Below are 21,826 nucleotides of genomic sequence, written 5' to 3'. Positions count from 1 at the left end.
GATATCTGTCAAACCCCCACCCTGATGGGTCAAACACCCTCAGCCAATGATGGGTCAAAATGATTGGTCAAATGATACCTGTCCCACACAGCTTTATGCTGCATACGAACGAAGAGGATTTCAACCAGGGATCCCATCTTAATAAGATATATGCTCAGATAGGAACATCAAAGAGGGTAACCGCAATTATTAACTAGAGGGGGAGCACTCGGTAGAGTGCAAAACCTCCGCCGCCAATACTGCAAGGTCACTCAAGTGAACCTGATATCCTATTCATTCAATTTGACGTCAACAGTGCTCACAGAGTTATAGTTTGCAACTTTCCCTTTTACTTACTCAATTCATTCGTCATAACTAGATTCCTTGAGACAGAAATTGATTTTACGTGGGTATATCCACCTGAAGTTCCAAAATCAGCCACAATTATAATTTTGGCATGTTTTTTTTTGTTTGTTGGAAATCACTTAAAACATGAAGAAATGCAAAAGAAAAAAATCGAAATTTTGTTGAAAAAAAGTTGCAAAATTTTTTTTTCTCATTTTTTTTTTGGGGGGGGGGGTTGGAAATCACTTAAAACATGTAAAAATGCAAAAAAAAAAAATTAAAATTTTTTTCAAATTGGCCGCCATAGCGGCCATATTGGATTTTGGACCAAGTCCAAAATCTAATGGCATGATCCTTGGACCAGACTTACCCCCCCACCCCCCACCAAGTTTCGTCGAAATCCGTCAAGGAGTTTTTCCGTAATACTGTTCACAAACAAACAAACAAACAAACAGAAAGGGGTGAAAACAGTAACCTCCATCCATCTTCGTTGGCGGAGGTTAATTAATTAAATTCAACATATTATCCATAAGTGCAATCCTTTAGTTTAGAGATCAACAATATTTCAATTATTCAAACATTTTGCTTGCTCTTCCACTTGATTGCATTATAATTTATTCAAGGAAACTTTTTTTTCTTCCTTTTACTATGGTGACATGCTTTTTTAGGTAATACCGGGCGTAGTGGCGTGCGCCTGTAATCCGGCTACTCGGAGGTTTGGGTTGGAGGATCGCTTGAGGACGGGGGCTCTGCACTGGGAAGGGTGTAGAGCAGCCCGGAATCATGGCGAAACCCAAATCCTAATCCCTGTGTCGTAAGAGGCGACCAGGGTTGTGTCAGGAAGGGCATCCGGCGTAAAACCTGTGCCAAATCAGTATGCGGATCATAACTGATGATCCGCTGTGGCGACCGCGAATGGGAGCAGCCGAAAGACGAACAACAACAACATGCTTTTTTAGGTAATGATACACACCGACAGGAAGAAGATGGACAAGTCTGGAGATGGCGATGGTTCACGAGCAATGTACACGGTTCGCCTTTTTTATTTTTTGACTTTCGAGGGGACGCCACGGGCAAACTGGCGGGAATCGGGAAAAACGTAAATGATGAAAGTTATAGTACTCGAAGAGCACTACTTGCATACCAACTATCATTCAAAACAGTTGAAAACCCAGGAGCTCGATGCCCAGTTTATTGATTTTTTTTTTTGACATTTTCTAAGTTCGTGACCTTGTGACCTTGACCTTGGGATGAAAATGAAAAATCAAACTCCGTGGGGCTATGCAGGTGCCATTGGGCTAACCAAATACCGAAACCCCTGCCAGATTCGACAAACCCCCTTGGAGAAGATGTAACTTGAAACTGGCTACCCTCTAAAAACACATGTTTTTGGAGCGTAGCTCCACCCATAATGGGCGCAGCACACCCATTCTCAGGAAACACAACTAGATCATGATATAAACCTCCCACCCAAATTTTATCAGGATCGGATCAAAACCCACGGAGCTATGCTCGGGACAGACAGACAGACAGACAGACAGACAAACGCATAACGAAAATAGTGGTCACTTACTGACTTGTGAACCAATATTGCATGCTTTCACATAATCCGATTATCACACCATGCTGAATAAGATTATATTATTATGCTTCCTCAAAATCCCTTTATATGGGGTGAGGTCGAATGGTAATGAGTTTCTCCTCTGCTCTGTCCACAACACCCTTCCACAACCCTCTATCACAGCCATCTCTCTCCACTCTATATCCACCTTCACCTTTCTGATGTCCCTCTTCACACAATCGTCCCATCTCAACTGTCGGCCTCACGCTTTCAATACATCCGCTCGCTTCGGAAGTCTTTCTTCTTACATCCACTCCAGTTAACTGCCCATTTCAGCCGGCACTTCACCAAGCTTCCCGTCAAGCTTATCTGCACACTGATCTCTTCCCTCAGTTCACCCATCCTTTTTCTATCCCCCCTCTTCACTCCTGCAATCCTCCTGACCCAGTTGTTCTCACAGACCTGCAGGCTCTATTGTTGCTGCTCTGTCAGTGCCAGTCTCTAAACTTTATGGGTATGCCGGAGTTGCACACAACCTCAGGAGTTTCCCTTTCCATTTCCTCGATCTACCTGTCCGCCATCAAATCTTCCACTTTCTTCAGTGCATTCACACCCACTTGTATCTTCCACCTCTGTCTCCAAACTACTATCACCGGTCACCGTTCCACCCAGGTACACAAATATATTTCCCTGCCTTATCTGCTTCCTTTCTAACCTGGTGTTCAATTTCTCTCTCTGCTGTCTGACCCATATTTCCTTTATCTTCTTCAGTCTTATCTTCATTCCATGCTTCTCAAATGCCTCTTTCCACTCTTCTGGCACTTCTTGCATCTTCTGTTCACTCTCCACTACTATTGCCAGATCATGTGCATACAGTTCCTTGGGGTGGTTTTCATGATGACTTTCCTGCTGACCAGTTACATCATCATAATGAACATTAGTTGACTGAGTATGCATCCGTGCCTCAAACCGATGGCCATGCAGAACTCCTCCAACCTTCCATCTCCAATCAAAACTCTTCCATTTGTTCCTTCATATACGCCTTACACCAACCTAACTTCGGCTTCCGCACTCCCATCCATCTTTCTCATGACGATATCCTAAGCTTGTGTACCTTCTCAAGGTGCACACTTCAAGACATGCATATTGTTCAATTGCACTGATGTCCTTAGAGTCATCTTGAACAGACTTCTTATCCTGAAAGCTTTTGGAAAACTAGAGAGTTTAGAGAAAACCTTACCACATGCATTGTTGAGAAAAGGGCATGGGAAGGTGTTTTCAACTCTTGCTTTGCATTTCCGAGCATGATCTACATTAGCTTTGTTTGTGAATTTTGAATAACAGGCGTGATGGCAACCATACGAAGCTGATGGGTTAAACGGAACAGTACAGAGCTGTCAATTCACCCTCAGAGCAAACGGCTAATTTGATTGGTCAAGATGCATAAAAATTAGGCCAGGTACTGCAAAACTGAAGGTTTTTGGAAGTGCCAACAAGGCGATTTGTGTTCTACAGTGTTAAACAACAAAAAGAGCAATCAAAGATTGCAAACCCTCATCAGGACTTCTTTTGAGTGGTGTATTTTTTATAGGTTTTAGGGTAAATCCAATATGGCTGCCAAACCATGTGACCAATGACATCATATGTGTGAATCTTTTGTTCGTCATGGACAGGCAGTCATACTGTTGTGGGCCGGGTTTTGGTGGCGATAAACGACCACTAGGTGGAGCAGTGGAGTCGTCTCCCACCGAACACCCGGAATTTAGGTCGTGACTCTCGGACAACTCTGAAAGATTACGGGTCACCTAGAGGACGTGGTCGCCAATATTTTGACGGCGTGGGGTAGGGTTAATTGCCTAATTTCAATATACCTCACTACCCACGTCGTCCAACGACCGGGGAAACCACACCCTCGGCCGACTTTGTCTGAATCGAGTCGCTATCACCGACTCGGATCCGGCGTAACCGAGCGGAAGTTACCAAAGCCACGCCGGACCAAATTAACTATTTACCGGCCCAAATGGCCTCATTAATTCTCAAGTTCGAACCATGCTGCATCAATCAAAAAAGGACGGAAATGAACTGGAACATTTAACACGGGGGGGATGTTATTTTATAATAATAATAATTGGGGAGGGGAGCACACAGAACAGTTATCCGAATAAAAGGCAGGCAATGTACAATGAGCAAAAACACTTAACAATCCTACTTAAAGACGGGGTCCATGGACACACACACACACACACACACACACACACACACACACACACACACACACACACACACACACACACACACACACACACACACACAAGAACTGGACCCGTGGGTCTTTAGTCGGTAGAGCCAGGCCGAGGTACCTGTCCCGCCTCGTGCGGTCACACCAACCCGAACCACCACGATGGGTCTCGAACCCACGACCCGAAGTGCGGGTGGTGTCGTTGTTGTAGTGGATGTAGTAGTAGTTGTTGTAAAAACCTAACTAAAAAATAACTTGTAGTGCACACATGTAATTCCCATTCGACAAAGGGGATGGATTCCAACTATATACACATACTTATCGAAATAACTGAACTACGGGGACTGGCTGTTTGTGTGCACAAGGTTTCCAAATCCGTAACAATACATGTAAAGTTTCACTTCGATCTGTTCAGCTACTTCAGAAAAGAAGATTTTTGAAGGTTTAAAAAAAACAAAAAAAACAATATGGCTGCCAAATCACTTGACCGATGATGTCATTAATTCTTTTTTTCTGTGGACCATTTTATCCCAAGATTACCCTCAGAAATGTTCATACTGATTGGATGTGTTCTACATATGCAATTATGACATCATAATTACGGCACCTATGACATCATAAAAATCACATTCCCCATGAGGAGTACTTGCCATGTGCCAAGTTTTAATTTTTTCCTTTGTGCGGTTTCAGAGATACAGAGGTCCAAATTTTTTCCGTTTTTACAATATGGCTGCCACACCACGTGATCTACGACATCATAATTATCATCAAAACATTCTAAATGAGTAGTCGCAGCAATGGTGAAAATTTTGTCTCAATCCGACAAGCGCTTACAGAGAAAAACACGAAAATTCTGTGCGGACAAACAAACAGACAGACAAACAATCAAACGGACCCAAATGCAACACCCTCTCTGAATCCTTCGGCGATGGTAAATATATAATTCAATCGAAATAAAATAAAGATTTTAAATGCTGAAGAAAAAAAAATGTATGTCATCAGAAGTTTAAGGCCCGGTCACACCTTGACGTTTCAGCCAACATATGCCGATTTTTGAATTTTTTTTCTAAAACGCTGGCACACGTTGAATACGTTATGGGTAAGTTTTGATAACATTGAGAGCATGCTGAAAAACACTGCCATACGTCGTTGTACGCTGGCTTTAAACGTTGTACTTTTTGGTTGTCCTCAAATTTTTCATGCTCGAAATTTCACGACTTATCCCGGCGTATGACTCACACGTTCCGCTACGCTGGCCACAAGTTGTATGCACGGTCTGCGATCGTTGACAGACGTCAACACATGCTACTTATAAGTTGAGACACGCCGAGGTAATGTTTAGCATACCCGAAACTTATTTCTAACCTATGATTAACGTGTTGTTGGCACGTTACGCGATCGTTGCCACACATCGACAGACGTTACTTTTAAGTTACTCATAGGCTGAAATACGTCGGTATAATGGATCATCCTTGCGTCAGCGTCCACGGCCACGGCCAGGACACTTATTTGCAGCATTCTTCAAACTTTTCTTCGGCATGACGAGGATGTTCACACTTCGATGTTTAGCTTGGCTATGATTCCAATTGTCCATCGGCAGCGTCTATTTAAAATAGTCGAGTTTGAGTGTTTTAACACGTTCAGAAGAAACGCTTCAAATTTCAAAACCCCAGCGTCAAAAAACAAAGGCGAGTGACAGCAATTTAAATCGTTCATTGTAAACAATGAAAATAGCTGAGTGGTACCGTTTAAAAGTCGTTGAGTGTAAAAAAAAATCCAATTGTTGAGCGCAAGCGTCTACTTTTAATAGTGGAGATGCAGCCATTTAAATCGTTGAGTGGCAGCCTATGAATAGCAAACCCTACGTCACCGGCAAAGATAAACTGCCGCACAATATGGATAAGTTAGGCTATCATTGGGCATAGTTTGTCAACGCCGGCTTCATGATAATTATTCGTTGGTATATCGTATCTATAAGTAATCAAAGCGCTCTATGCACATTATTAGTTCATTGTGCATTTGTCCAACCCGTTATGAATAGACCTAAATCGTAAAAACAAGCTATAGCTCATTGTTGAAAAAGCCCCATAAAAAATTAGCCGCAAAGAACTTCGAACAATGGTGCAAAGATGTCTCCTACCCGTGGACACGCGAACGCAAGGAGGATCCATCATAACCCACATCCTCCCCCTCACACTCACCTACTACTGCCAACATGAACAAACTGCTACTATTACTATTACTAATACTAATACTAATACTGATACTGATACTGTTACTGCTGACATGGACATCGACTCAAAAAGGACTCGAAAACACTGTTGGGTTCCCCTTTTATGAGCAGCATTTTTATATACCAATTCCCAAAACCGCTGGGAACACGTCTTTATATGGCAGTTTTAAGCTAGAAACACGTTCATTTTTTTTTGTCGACCGGAAGACGTCATTGGAATACGTCTACATACGTCGATGTGTGTTGGGACTACGTAAAGAATTGGTTCAAAGCACGTCAAACATAAGTTAGAAATAAGTTTCGTGAAAAAGACATTACCGCGACGTGTTTCGATTTATGAGTAGCTTATAAGTAGCCTTTGTGGACGTGTGTAAGCGTCCACATATCGTGTGTAAAACTTATCCCCATCGCATGCGGAACGTGTGTCATACGCCGAGTACGTCCAAAAATTTTGAACATGTTTAAAATTTCTTGACGTACTCTACTTCCTACGACGTATGATAGCGTACTTTCGCGTTCCACTCACGTATACCAAACTTACTCATACCGTATTTGACGTGCCCCAACGTTTTAGACACATTTTTCTTAGGTCGGCATACGCTGGCAAGATCGCCAAGGTGTGACCGCGATGTTGTCACTTCCATTTCTACGGCAGTTATGATTCGAATCGTTGTGCGTCAGACTTTTAATAGGCTACGTCATGACATCGTCGGCGATGCGTGCAAAGCGCTATGCCTAAGTTAGACTATCGTTGGGCATCGGTTGTGTAGGCCGACAACAGGTTCAGCATTCGTTGGTATAAGTTATCTATAACACAACGAAACGTTCTGTGTCTGTTACCAATGCGTTATACATAAGACCAAGTCGCTATGAATACGTCCGAATTTTTAAAAAAAAACATCAAAAGTTCAATGTAAGCCAGCGTTTTACGTACATTTTAATACGTTGCCATCGCTGGCTAAAACGTCAAGGTGTGACCGGGCCTTTACCACCGTTGAGGCTCCATCTTTTACACCACCTTGTTGAACACGTTTTATTAGATATTTATGCGTGTTGTGTGTGTCCTTTATGATGTGCCTAAAAACAGGAAGTTTCTTGTTTGGAATTAAATTATGCTCAAATCATAGCTGCAGACACTTTCTCACGGATGGATAGGAGACAAATTGGTTCATCGTACCATCATATTCGCTGATAGAATCACTCAAAGTTGAAACGTATACATTTCACAGAAGAATAACTTTCCACTTTGGCCAAGTGTACTGGCATTGATGGCATTCCATAAAGAAATTCCATATAATGGCATTCCTATCCATATGATGGCATTTTCTTCCTGTTTGTACGTTAAGAGAACAAAGCCAGTGTTGTGTTTGGGCAAGCTTCATTTGAATTGGAATAGCTCAAATATTTTCCAACAATGTGTGTGCTTTTTCACTTTCACAGTTTATTTTAATACATTAAGTAAATTGTTGTCATGACTTCAAAAACATTGTGTATTTCATCAAGAGCTTGGAAAGTGTGTAAGTTTATAGGTAAAGAACCGCACTTGACAATGTTCATTGGGATCGGAAATTTTTCTATCTTAAAACACATTGGGAGTTGACCAAATGTTAGCTTCGTCTGCATACATGTCCGAGTGGATTAATGGCTGTAGAAATCAAATTGATCGATAAAGAAGCCATTCCTCTCGACACAAGATCTCTCTCACTTGTGTGTTGAAATGATGAATGGTGAAGGTCCCTTTGAAGAGATGACAGCACACAAGTGTCAAAAGACTATTGAATGTGTGTGCACCCTATGAATTTTGTATGGGCTGTTCACTAACTTGGCCATTGTTGAGAAGTTTATCTTGCTTATCGTAGTCTTGCTACAACAGTAAGTTACCTTTTGAGTAGCAAGATGATTATATTTAATAGCAGCTCTTTATGTTATCGAGCTATTTTTCTCAGCAATGCCGAGCTGCTGCTGCTGTTACAAGTGAAGCTACATGTTTATTTTCTTGCAGCAGAAGCACGTGATGCAAGCTGTTTTGATGCGACTCCGTCTTTGATCTCTCCTGCAACATAGTGCGTTATTACCAGGCCAATAAAAAAAAATCAAACCACTTCTGGTAAACAGGAATTACCTGCATGAAGCGTACGCTGAAATTTGCTATTTTAAATTGGGAGAAAAAACAATGGTTAAAAAAAAATAACTGGACATGCTATAATTGAATGAGTAAAATAATAATACTTCTGTAAAATGGCTGAAGAGAGCAATGAAGAGGAGAAAAATACACCCACAGGAGGAGAAGAAACCAAAGGAATTGTGTGTTTACTTTAGGTTTTTGTAAGAAAAAAATAACAAAAAAAATGAATCTATTCTTGTAATTAGGGTTGACGTTAAAGCATAGGAAGTGGAAAAAAAATTGAAATGTTCACAGAATGTTACTAAGTAGAGTGTTGGGCCACCACGTGCATCCAGGGTAGCATGGATACGACGTGACATAAGGTCAACCAAGTGGCACCATTCAACCAAGTTGGTGACATAGAGTCAACCAAGTGCAGGAATGTGGCACCATTCTTCCAGAAGGAAGTCCTCCAATTCATGTCAGTTTGATGGAGGCAGAAATCACTGTCTTTGGCACCTCTCCAGACAGTCCCACAAATGCTCTATGGGGTTGAGATCCTGCGATTGGGAGGGTCGTTGAAGATGGGAAACTTCATCCGAGTGCCAATTTCCTGGGGTTTCTGAGCATACGCACCAAGCCTTCTCATTCCGTCATTTTGAAAGTCTCGTATTACACCCCGTTTGAAGTCATTGTGGTCCATCAACTTCTTGCATCCATGTTGGCTCTTCATACCGGACTTTAGCCACAGCCTGCATATATATATATATATATATATATATATATATATATATATATATATATATATATATATATATATATATATATATATATATATACATACACACACACACACACACACACACACACACACACACACACACACACACACACACACACACACACACACACACACTACCACAGGACTGCCAGGAAGAGATATGCATATTTCATGCGCAAGCCACGTATGTGTGGTAGCCCCGTATTTTACATAGTGTTGTACGGCCCGAGTACCCTGGTGTTTCCATTTCTTTGTCCACTTTGTGTAGCTTTGAATGTAGCAAGCTACATTTTCAAAGTAGCTTTGAGAATAATTGCAAGCTCGCTACATTTACACAAAAATATTGTTGTATTGATGATATTTGAGCCCAGCTACGATGAAGCAGCATGTCTGACACCCAGATAGCGATGTAGTAACCTCCGTCTTCACCAACCCATCAGTTGACTGAAAGTGTCCCTTCAGACACCCCCACACATGCTGGAAGGAAACCATCGGCTACTCGAATGCATGGTCCTCTCCAAAGAAGATTCTATAATAACGGCGCTTGACTAAACGACCTGAAGAGGAGTCATTGCTGCGGCACCATCACACCATGACATGCTGGGTGAATGAAAAGAAAAATGTTGAGGTTGAACGACAAGAAATGGAGGAAAGGGTGACATCAGAAGCCAAATTAGTGCAACAAGAAATTGTTTTAAAAGTTTAACTAAACTCCATGAAATACTTAGATTTGAGGAGAAATTGAAGAGTCAAGAGCAGGCTTTTCAGGAGAAATGCCAGTTGAGCCTTGATTGGCAGATTTGAATGTCTGTGTAATTGTTAAACAATAAGCTGTTCACTCATAACAATTGGATCAGTGAGGCATTTGCTGAAGCACAGCAGGGCTGAGAGAAGATGGAAGGATGTCCTTGTGTTGTTTTCATGAGAAAATGGGGGGGGGGGGGTTCTTTTTTGTGTACAACATCTAGGCTTGTACAACAGATCACTACATAACAGAACAAAAGGAACAGTAGAAAGAGAGGAGTGAAATACACCAACAGCAGGGATAAGGCACAAAAATAGAGGGAAACTTAGAAAAATAAGGTATGTGGTAAAGAATGAGAGTGAGAGGAGGACACATGGGGTGCACAAAATGGATACAACCGCAAACACTCAGGATGTAAAAAGTGAAAGCTTTGGGGGAAGGTTAACGGGGGTAGATAAGATCATGGTTTTGGATGGGGATTATCTGAGATAGTGATGAACAGCTATCTTGAGGGCCTGGAGGGAAGAATGAGATTGAAGAGAATGTAGAGGTTAGTTCCACAAGTGGGGAACAAAAGGGGAACGAATTGGTGGAGGTGAGCAGTGATTCTGGAATTTCGGAGTTTCACCAGAAGGGAGTTGCTGGAAGACTGTGTGTGCCCTGCAGAAACCTGGTTGGGGGGCAGAACAACACAAGGAGCAGCAGAGGGGGCAAGACCAGAAAAGTGGCGGTGGAAGACAGAAAGGTCACCGACCTGTTTGTGATGGGAAGGTGATAGGCCCATTGACACAGCCCAAAGCAAAGTGCCACAAAGGAATACAACATACCCGCAAGAAGTGACTGACTATCTTTCAGTGTTTTTATTCAGAATCATGATGACTGAAAAACTGAATCTTGTTGAACATGACCATTGTAAATGTGGATTCTTATTGTTTTCGTGAAATTGTTTTTGATTCTCGACTGGAAATAATCAATTTTACTGTCAAAATATGTCTTGAAGTACATATCTGAATATAAGTTTGGAATACTGAGTAACCATTATTGGTTTGAGGAGTTCAGTCGAATTGTGAATGTGTTTTTTCTCCATTCTCCTTTGCTACTATAATAAGATTTATAGCCACCAATGTTCTCGAATTTGGGTTCGATTTTATTAAATTTGTCCTGGACAGGGCTCCCATGCCCAGTACTCGTAATTTGGTGGGCAGGTTGGGTGTGTGACAAGGACAAATTGATTCGATTTTTGTGAAGATCCCAATCCGGATGTGAATATAAAGAATTATTTAATTTTTAAAGTGATTCTTCACCATTGATAGGGACAAAAACGATATATGGCATGATATTTCAAAAATGTATTTGGCCCGATATGTTCTCGTGGCGGTGGTATGAGCTCTACCGATTGCCATTCTAGTTATTTTTATTATTATTACCTCTGCCACCAAATGTGAAGGAGGTTATGTTTTCACCAACTTTCTGTCTGTGTTTATTTGTGTCTGTCTGTCTCTTTGTGTGCAGGATATCTCAAAAAGTTGTCGATGGATTTGGATGAAATTTTGTGGACAGGTTGGGTGTGTGACAAGGATGAACTGATTAGATTTTGGTGAAGGTCTGGATCCGGCTACTAGAATTTAAGTGATTCTTCACCATTGAGAGATGAGGCTAAACTTGTATATAACAGGATATCTCAAAAAGTTGTGAACGGATTCATACGAAACTTGATGGACACATTGGGTGTGTTACAAGGACAAATCATTTCGAATTTGATGAGGATCTGGATCCGGATACGAGAATTATTTAATTTTTTAAGTGATTCTTCACCATTGAGATAGGGCCAAAAACGATGTATAGTGTGATATTTCAAAAATGTATTGGGCCCGATATGTTCTCTTGGATCAGGCATTACGTGGCGGTGGTATGCGCTCTATCAAGTGCCCTTCGAGTTGTTATTTTGATAATAATTAGTCATCAAGCCATAATTATCTGTCAGCATCTGTGCAACAAACATAATTTCTTCTTGTGCATCATAAAGTGCTTGGATCACTGGTTCTGTAAACTAACAGAATTTTGCACCTCAACATTCTGACAACGTGTTAAAGCCATAGGTTGAGTCATACCTTACCTTTGATAGTGTGTCTGAAATTCTGCAATATTTCTGGGTTCCTTTACTCCTGAACTCCCCCTTGAAGTTCCAGTGACACAGTGAAGGACCTGAAGAAGTTAATTGCGGCACAGACTGGGACACAGTGGGACAAGATCGTTTTGAAGAAATGGTGAGATTTTTCTCGTTTCATTGTGGAATGCAATGCAATTAAATGTGAGGTGCTGTGCTGCTCACAGCAAAATAATTGCAGGGATGTGTCAGCTTACCTTTGTTGCAGAATTATAGATATGACATCCCTTTTCTTGTGATAAACTTTTATTCAAATGTAAATGCACACACAACCCTAAAAGGTGATGCTTAAGGTGCTTTTGAATCTCTCTTCTTTCAGGTACACCATTTTCAAGGATCACATATCATTGGAAGACTGTATCCTTTATTTGTGCATCTACAATGTTTAAAGTATGTGAGCGTGCATGCGTTTGTACGCAAGTTGCTGTTGTTGGCTGCTCTGTACACACATTGGTGGACTTCAGAAGGTGGAACGTTAACCTACCAGGTCTCAAGGTGTCCACGTGGGTATGCCTTCAGATTACAGGGGCGATGAACCTAGTTTATAAATGCACAAAAAACGATGAAAAAGCGGTTTTATTCTGGTATTAAAAAATTCTGGATCAGTGATAATTCCAAACCTCTTCCCATAATTCAAATAATTTCAAACCAAACTGCATAGGATCTCAACTTTTGGGTAGAACATTTGAGTGAAAACCTGGGTGGAAGAAGAAGTTTGACTTCCAAAGCATCTTGGCTTCTGTGACCTCGTCGAGCAGTACTGATTGGAAAAGGAAGAGCATTGTTCTCACAATGAACCAGAATATTGACATATGTAGGAGACTGAAGATGGGAGAGAATAGAATTGCATTGATGTGCGAGTACAGTGTCGGATCATAAACCATCTACGTCCTACGACATCAAGGCCCAGAAGTAAAAATTACTGGAATTTTACAGCAACTCAGTCAGTCAAAGCTGCTGACAAGTGCCATATTCTGCACAGGCCAATGATGGAGCAGCTGGATAAAGTTCTGCATGAAAAACCAAGTGGCTTAAGCACTCAAGAAAGCACTCCAATGAAAAATTTGATAAGGAACGGCTAGCTGGGTAAGTGATGGCAAGCTGATTTGTGATAGAATACACCCCTTGTAATTGTCTTGACATGTGTGTGAAGTTTTCTGAAAGGCAGAAAGCTTACATCACCCAGGAAGTGATGCAGGTCATGTCAGGTATAGGAGCATGTGCCAGAACAGCACGTCGCTGCGTCCACTTTCCGCCGGTACTCCAGGGGCCTCCGTCTGGCCATCCCCCAGGCAGATGCCAGGCCCATCCCCATCTCCTTGAGATGATGGTCAACTTGTTGCAACCATGAGGCACGTGGTCGACCCACTGGCCTCCTCCACTCATGATACTCCCTCGCTGAGAGAATCTGGTGAGCAGGATCAGAGTCAGGAAAACGAGCCACATGTCCATACAGCCGCAACTGACGCTCACGGACTATGCAGGTAACAAATCTCATCCGAGTCTCTCTCAGCAACCGCTCGTTGGACACAAAATCCGACCAGCGATAGCCAAGGATTCTCCGAAGAGACCCGGTACCAAAGGAATTAAGTCTCCGTCTCAGATCCTTGGTCAGAGTCCAAGTCTCGCACCTATAGAGCAAGACTGGAAGTACCAAGGACCTGAAGACTCGGACTTTCGTCCTCCCGCACAGGTACCGGCAGCGCCACACCCCATGATCCAGTGAATCCATGACTCCCCAGGCCCGACCCAGACGTCTATTGACCTCTGACTCGCAGCCAGCAGAGACATGAATATCACTGCCAAGGTAAGTGAATCTCAACATCCTCACCACAAACAGACACAGACAGGACAGCAGCATCCAAGATGTCACCGAAAGCCTGGATCTTAGTTTTGACCCAAGAAACCCGTAATCCCAACGGCTCCGACTCCTCATTCAGCACCTCGAGGGCCCCCAAGAGGATGTCTAAAGTCTCCGCAAAGATGACTGCATCATCTGCAAAGTCAAGGTCCGAGATCTTGACATTCCCAAATGACGCACCGCAGCTTGATCTCTCCGACATCCTCCCTAAAATCCAGTCCATACAAGTGCTGAAAAGTGTGGGGGCAAGTACACATCCCTGACGAACTCCAGTAACAACTGGAAATAAGTCAGAGATGGTACCACCACACTTCACAGCACTCTCAATACCAGAGTAGAGTTCAGACATCAGATCGATCAGTTTTGGTGGCACCCCACGAAGACCAAGAATCCTCCAGAGGACATCCCGATTCACTGAATCGAACGCTTTACAGAGATCAACATAGGCTGCAAGCAGCCCCTGCCAAAACTCTCGTCTGCGTTCGGTGAGGACACGAAGTGCAAGGATACGGTCAATCGTTGACCTCTTTGGTGTAAAGCCTGACTGCTCTGGACGCTGGTGCTCAAGCAGATGGTGGCGAACCCTATCGAGAATTATCCCAGCAAAGACCTTGCCCGGCACTGAGAGCAGCGTCACCCCTCGGTAGTTGTTGCAGTCTTGGCGATCACCCTTCCCTTTCCAGAGAGGGACAACAAGGCCCCTCTTCCAGTCAGTTGGGATGATGCCTGTGTTCCAGGCAGAGCACAAAACTGCATGCAACGACACGGGTGCAGCATTTCCACCAGCCTTGAGAAGTTCGGCATGGATGCCACAGATCCCTGGAGCTTTGCCCCGTTTCAACTGGTTCACCGCAGCCCGTGTTTCCACAAGCGTAGGTGGACCACAGTTGATTCGAGGGTCAGCAACAGGGATTGTAACACCCTTGACGTCCAACTCGACAGTTGGGGGATCAGCCTGGTACAACCGCTCAAAGTAACCGGCCCAGCGGGCCTTCACTTCAGACTCCTCTGTCAAGAGCCTACCACTCTCTGCTCGAACTGTAGTGCTCCGAGGAATGGGCTTGGATGAACGTAATGCGCGAATTCCTCTGTAAGCGGGACGAGAATCACCTGTCCACAGGTGATGCTCTACCCCCTCACAGATTCCTCGCACATAGGCCTCCTTGTCCACCCTCAGTGCACGTACAGTTTTACGCCTCAGCTCCCTGAACAGCTCAGCTCTGCCATTCAGCCTGGCCCTGCGACTCTGGTCAATGGTATCCAGTGTCCCTTGAGAGACAAAATTCTTCTTTGCCCTGCGGTGAGCTCCAAGGCATCCACTGGCAACATCAAGGACGGTGGTCTTGAAGGCGCTCCACAACTCTTCAGGACCCCCCAAAGCACCCAGACCCCCAAGTGTCCACTCAGCCTGTTCGCAAACTCCTCAGCTACTCTCTCATCCCTGAGCTTGGCAACATCCAGCCTCGGCTGGGATGGTACCATTCTCCAGGATTTAAGGTGCAGCTTTAGAGTTGCTACAACAAGCCTGTGGTCAGTATTGAGGACCTGAGCACTCCGGTAGACCCTGCAGTTCTGGATCATCCTCCAACGACCGTCAATGAGGACATGGTCAATCTCCTTTGCCACACCGCCAGCGTTGGAATACCAAGTCCAGCGATGAGCTTGTGGGCGCTGAAACCATGAACCAGCCACCCTAAGTCCATGACTTCTTGCAAAGTCAAGGAACTTAGTGCTATTCTGGTTCATAGTTCCTGACCCATGGGGACCAACACACACCTCATAACCGTCCCTATCAGTTCCAGTCGATGCATTGAAATCCCCCAAGACTAGAAGTGTATCTCGTCTGGGGCACTGATCAACCACAGACTCGAGTGTGGCGTAGAATGCATCCTTCACGGTGAGATCACTCGCCTCAGTCGGAGCATAAACAGAGACCAGGGAAATGACACCTAAGGAGTGACGAATCCTTAATCTCATAATACGCTCGTTGACCGGTGTTACCTCAATTATCATTGGGGTCAGCTTATTGGACACAGCTACAGCAACTCCTTGGGCATGGTAACCATCAGAGCGACCAGACCAATAGTAGGTGTAGCCACCCACCATTATCTCGCCGCAATCCGGTCTCCGAACCTCAGAGAGAGCTGCAATCCTGATGTCCAAACGCTTGAGCTCAGATGATAACAGAGACAGGTGATCATCCTCTCTTAGGGATAGGACATTCCAGGCATCCACCCGAAGGGACCGCCTCAGGTTAACCCAAGGAGACCGCCGTCTGGTGGACGACACCTCAGCACCACTCCGACACACTCTCCCGCAATCTGACCCAGGGATGTTACCCCGTGGTTTCCCTCCTATCAAAGATTGGGGGTCCCGAAGGCTTTGCCCCAATCCCGTCATCCGGTGAGCTGCCCTGCGAAGGGAAGCTGCACAGGAGGTACTCCCACGGAGTGGGTTTTCAGATTTTTTTGCGTTTTTGCGTTTTGCGGAATGAAGGGTTTTACGGTGGCCGGAGTGCAAATCCTGCCACCAACCTCCAAATAAGAAGTGACCCAACTGCAGGAGGACGTCCGCAGACACAGTTGGGCACTAGATATGGATGGCCGTTGGCTCACAAGGAGCTCCTCCAAGCTCACCACAAGAAGTGATGCAGCTAAACATCATACAAGAACATTTGTACATCAAGAACATTTGTACATCATTTGTACAACAGCACTCTGACATCAAGAAATAGTTCTAGAAAGCCTCAAATTTGACAAGATAATGAGGCTAATAAGGTGGACGTTGAGACCAGGTCGTCCATCAACTTCAAAGGACTAGTTTATGTTTCATAATACAGGTATGTTATTGTTTTGCATAATTTGTTGCCAATTGCCTTCATACTATACAGTACTGTTATAACATTATTATTTCATCTTTTTTCACAGACAAAGTTTAACAAGTTGCTCTTTTGTACCATTCTATGTAACATGAAGATAAGTGGCATATTTAATCAACCGGGGTAGGGGCAAAGTCCAACGGCTGCCGGATAACAGTTTTTACTGTATATGCGTTATGTATGTGTGTGTGTGTATATATATATATATATATATATATATATATATATATATATATATATATATATATATATATATATATATATATATATATATATATATATCCTTTATCAGTGGTTGTGAGGAGACAGTGCAGCTTGAAGAAAAACAACCATTTGAATAACAGTTTGATTTAGTGGTTAATGGGGTGGACGTGTTGGTTGGTGGACATGTTATATTTAAGAAAAGATGTGTATGATTTGATGTATTATCATATAATGGAATGTGTGATGAGAGTTTATAACTACAGTATGTGAAAATTCGTTAAATCTGATAGAGTAAAATTTGATTTTGTGATGTTGGATTGATGGGTTGACTGACTGCCTGGACGCAACTGAGGTTGTGGATGTACTGATGTAGGTAACCTACTGATGTGGATCCGTGACCAAGGTTGTGGATCTGCCATTTGGAGAGGTTCAGGGATGAAATGATCAAAACCTCAAATTGCATATGGGTTGAGGTTCTTACTTTAGGTAAGGGAACTATGTTTCGAGATTTACAATTTAAATATAGTTGAACATAGGATGTTGTGAAATAAACATCATTTACAGCAATCCTTTAAATTGTATTTTTTGGAGGGAATAGCAGAGACTGTACAATTAATGAAATTGTGTGTGTGTGTGTGTGTGTGTGTGTGTGTGTGTGTGTGTGTGTGTGTGTGTGTGTGTGTGTGTGTGTGTGTGTGTGTGTGTGTGTGTGTGTGTGTGTGTGTGTGTGTGTGTGTGTGTGTTATCCATGTCCTCGTTCAGATTTTAGTAGCCCTTGCTTATCATCAGATACCTTGACAATATTTTCTCCAGATGAAATCCACGATGGAATGAACCTGGAATTGTATTATCAATAACTGCTTTCCAAACACTTTGTGAACGTGTCCATTTGGCAGTTTAAGTGTTTCACGTCCTTTTTTTTTTGTACTAAGTTTTTGCAGGAGAGCTATCCCATGAGATTGCTATGTATTTTAGACACTGAGACTTTGCTTTGCATTTCTAACATCATCGCTGCGCTGCATGCTGGAATTGCCACAACGACAAAATAGTTTATTGATCTTTCAGTATGCCGGGTGAAGCATGGAAGATGCCCTTACTCTAACTCGATAAAGAAACTGCTTTTCACACTTGATTGATCTGACAAACATCTGGAGCATAAACCCATGGATTTTTCCTGATTCTTCTGATTTCAGGTCTACGTTAAGTGCTTATTTGGGACTTATCAAACACCGTAACTCATCACCCTTTACTTTACCCATTTTCTTGCTTTCTCCACATTATGCACAGAACCGAATATTTGTTAGTCACTTCTTGCTTCCTCTGTTTGCCTTGTGCCACCTGCTAACATGAGTATGCTTACCATTAAGGTTTTCTGTTGTAATAATGTGCATATGACGGTGTCAATTAATATGTTAAAGGGGATTATATGTGTTTTTTCTTTTCTTTTCTCAGCCTTAATTTTTGAGTTTTTATTTTAAAGTTTTACTTTCAAATATTATCCCAGTAAAGATCGTTCTCTTGACTGCATTATTCTTAATATAAAGTTGTTGAAAAGTAATGCCTCCAATTGTTTTCTCCAAAACGGGTAAAGATATTTCATTGAAACAAGGACAGATACTAACATCAATCTTTAATCTGTCATGATGCATATTTATTTCTCAACATAATCGCCACGACAGTCCACACTTTTCTCACAACGTTAAAGTTGCTTTATGATTCCATCACGATAGAACTGTACTTCCTGCTGACTTAACCAGCACTTTACGGCGGCCTTGACATCGTCGTTGGAAGAACAATTTTCTAAAATTTTTGGAAGAGATTAAAATCTGACGGAGCAAAGTTAGGGTTGGTGACCCTTTGTGGCAGTATTTTATTGACCGTCTCTTACTCTCAGGATTGTAATGGACCACCCAACTCTCATCTCCTGTCATAATTTCCTGTCATCTCCAGTCAGTCATCCCAACTGTCATCTCCAGCACTTCACAGCACTGATGTTGTGCTGCCTTCTTCCATCTTGACTCATGTAGCACTGATGCATCTCGTGTCAGAATCACAAAACTTTGCACCCATTGGTCGGAAGAACTAATGTGTGAACTACACTTTCTTTCATTCGAATATCCCTAACTGTTTGGGAGAAAAAGAAAAGGAGGCATTACTTTTAAACACACCCCCATGTATTTTGGAAACTGATAAACCTTTCTGATTATCATGCCTACAACCTCTAATTTATAGAATTGAGCAAAGTCAAATTTCTCAGTGATAAGGGATCTGAAATTATCAAATTTATCACTTCATATCATAATGGAGAAAATAAAGATGCGCCATTTAACTGCACATGTAACTTCAGCTAATTTCAAAGTAAAATTTATATAGATGCCTTAATTGTTTGGGTAGGAATTACAAAAGTGATGTCATGTGTCTTTTGGCCATTAGTACACATGACTTGATTACTATTTGCATTTACTACCTTATAGTAATTTTCACATCAGGTAGGGTACGTCATTTAACATTATTACGTCATGTCTGGACCAAGTTGGTCATGTTTCACCAATCTGACCATTCTAATAGATATTTCAAAATCTTCATAAACTCTCCCCTGGCATGGACGGATCAAAACGTATTGCTGATAGGGATGTGCAAATGAGGTGAATTCCCCTTTAGTGATTGCTCCGTCACATGTTGTTTTTGTAGTTCACATATCTTTAAATGAAAGGGATTTGACATTTACAGAATCAGATTTCTCATTTTAATAATTCTTTGCATTTTTTGTTGTTGTTGTTGTTGTTGTTGTTGTTGTTGTGTATATGAGCCAGGGTACCCAGCATTGCCCGGTGCTGTTCTAAAACTGTTTGCATCTTGAATAAATCAATTTTTTTCTTCTATTTTTGTGGGCTTGAAAACACTTCCCCACAAGGATTAAGGAATGGGTTCTGGGATAATTTAATATCACCTTTCACAGAGCTACAAATGCTTCAGCGTTATGGAACGATAAAAAAAATCCAACTTTTTTTTTTTTCAAAATTTTCCAAAAATTTTTGCCTCAAGCAATCTCTGGCACTTAGTGATGAACCTCTGAAAGTTTGACGAACATCCGTTCAGCCATCTCTGAGAAAAATGGCGACAGACAGAAAGACATCTCTATTATAGTTTAGACGAGATTATAAGACCCGCCGCTTCGCTGATGGAAATACCAATCTTTGCTGTGATGGATAATCAATAGGGCAAGAAGAAAAAGGATTCCGACTGCGGGGATAACCAACGTCACGAGTTGGCATTTGCAGTTTCGCCACGTATATCCATGCACCCACAAAAAATTTAAAAGTTCATCACAAACCTTCCCGGGTGTTCCCTGAATCCACCACAGTTCGATTTATTGAAATCCGTTCTCAAGTTATAATACGACAGACAAATAGATAGGCCAATATTATATACTAGCCGAAACCCCGTCACAGACGGATTCCGTTCATTCAACCACCCTCACCAGCTCACCCACACTCGAGGGGCATGGACTGGACACGGCGTGCTTGCCCCCGCCTACTCATCCCCCGCCCCTGCCCTATTCCCCCCGCCTTCAATTTGCTTACCCCGGCCCCGCCCCCGCCTCTTCACTCCCCGCCCCCTGTCTCTTGATTCCACGCCCCACTTGCCCCGGGGCCCCTGCCCCCTGTCCACCCCCTCACAATCAACCCCGCCTAATTCACCCCAGCCCCCGCCCACTCATCCCCCTCCCCATTTCCCCCATCTCCCGCTTTCAATTTGCTTACCCCCGCACACAAATTTGCTTACCTTGCCCCCCGCCTCTTCACTCCCTGCCCCCGTCTCTTCATCCCCCACCCCCGCTTCTTCATCCCTCACCCTCGCCTCTTCACTCCTCGCCCCCGTCTCAACGAAAAGTGTTTATTCTGCCAGAGATTCTGCCAAAAGAGATTGATGTCAGAAAGCCAAAGTTCAAAGTTTGTGATATAGTAAGAATCTTCTTCTTCTTCTTCTTCTTCTTCTTCTTCTTCTTCTCTCGGCTGCTCCCGTTAGGGGTCGCCACAGCGGATCATCCATATGATCCGCATAGTGATTTGGCACATGTTTTACACCGGATGCCCTTCCTGACGCAACCCTGGTCGCCTCTTGCGACACAGGGATCTGGTACAGCTATTTCAACCGGGGTATACACCGGGCCCAGTACACTGGTACTCATTTCGCCGACCTCGGAAGGATGACAGGCTGAGTCAACCCCCTGGTGTATTAATTCAGTGGCCCAACGGGGCTTGAACTCAGGACCTTTTGGATCCCAAGCCGCTGCCCTAACCACTGCGCCAACACCAGGCTTGTGATATAGTAAGAATATACAGGTGGAAATCTCATTTTGAAAAAGGTTATACCAAGCGATGGACAAATGAACTTTTTAAAATTGTTGATGTCGTCGGTACAGTTCCTTGGACTTACAAATTATGTGATTTAAAGGAGGAAGAGATTTTAGGTTAATTTTATTCACAGGAATTACAAAAGACAAAGATAAATTGAAAAAAATAATTTTGACTCCACCCACAATCCACATCCACACAAGCCCCACCCACCTAGGCCACATCCATGCAACCCCACTCAAAAAAGCCACATCCACACAAGCCGCACTCACAAAAGCCACATCCACACAAGCCCCACCCACATAAGCCACATCCACGCAAACCCCACCCACATAAGCCACATCCATCATATCCACATAATTCGTGATTGG

The 21,826-nt window shown here is 43.0% G+C and overlaps 1 protein-coding gene across 3 annotated transcripts in view; it reads left to right on the top strand.

Annotated features, from left to right (window-relative positions):
• UBL5 (ubiquitin like 5) overlaps positions 1-19,979 on the top strand; it is a 28,348-nt gene extending 8,369 nt beyond the window's left edge. For all 3 annotated transcript variants that reach the window (XM_085883256.1, XM_085883257.1, XM_085883255.1), the window contains exons 3-5: positions 12,171-12,254; positions 12,474-12,511; positions 17,911-19,979. In XM_085883256.1, coding sequence (XP_085739382.1) covers positions 12,171-12,254; positions 12,474-12,511; positions 17,911-17,954 — 166 coding nt within the window. In that variant the 3' untranslated portion in view covers positions 17,955-19,979. The remainder of the gene's footprint in view (positions 1-12,170; positions 12,255-12,473; positions 12,512-17,910) is intronic.
• Positions 19,980-21,826: the final 1,847 nt, after the last annotated feature.

Source organism: Eptatretus burgeri, chromosome 5 (genome assembly GCF_056783735.1).
Source record: "Eptatretus burgeri isolate ZD-2024b chromosome 5, Ebu_testis_v1, whole genome shotgun sequence".
NCBI lineage: Eukaryota > Metazoa > Chordata > Myxini > Myxiniformes > Myxinidae > Eptatretus > Eptatretus burgeri.
Note: the sequence above shows the minus strand (reverse complement) of the source record. Positions and strands in the feature narration are given on the sequence as shown.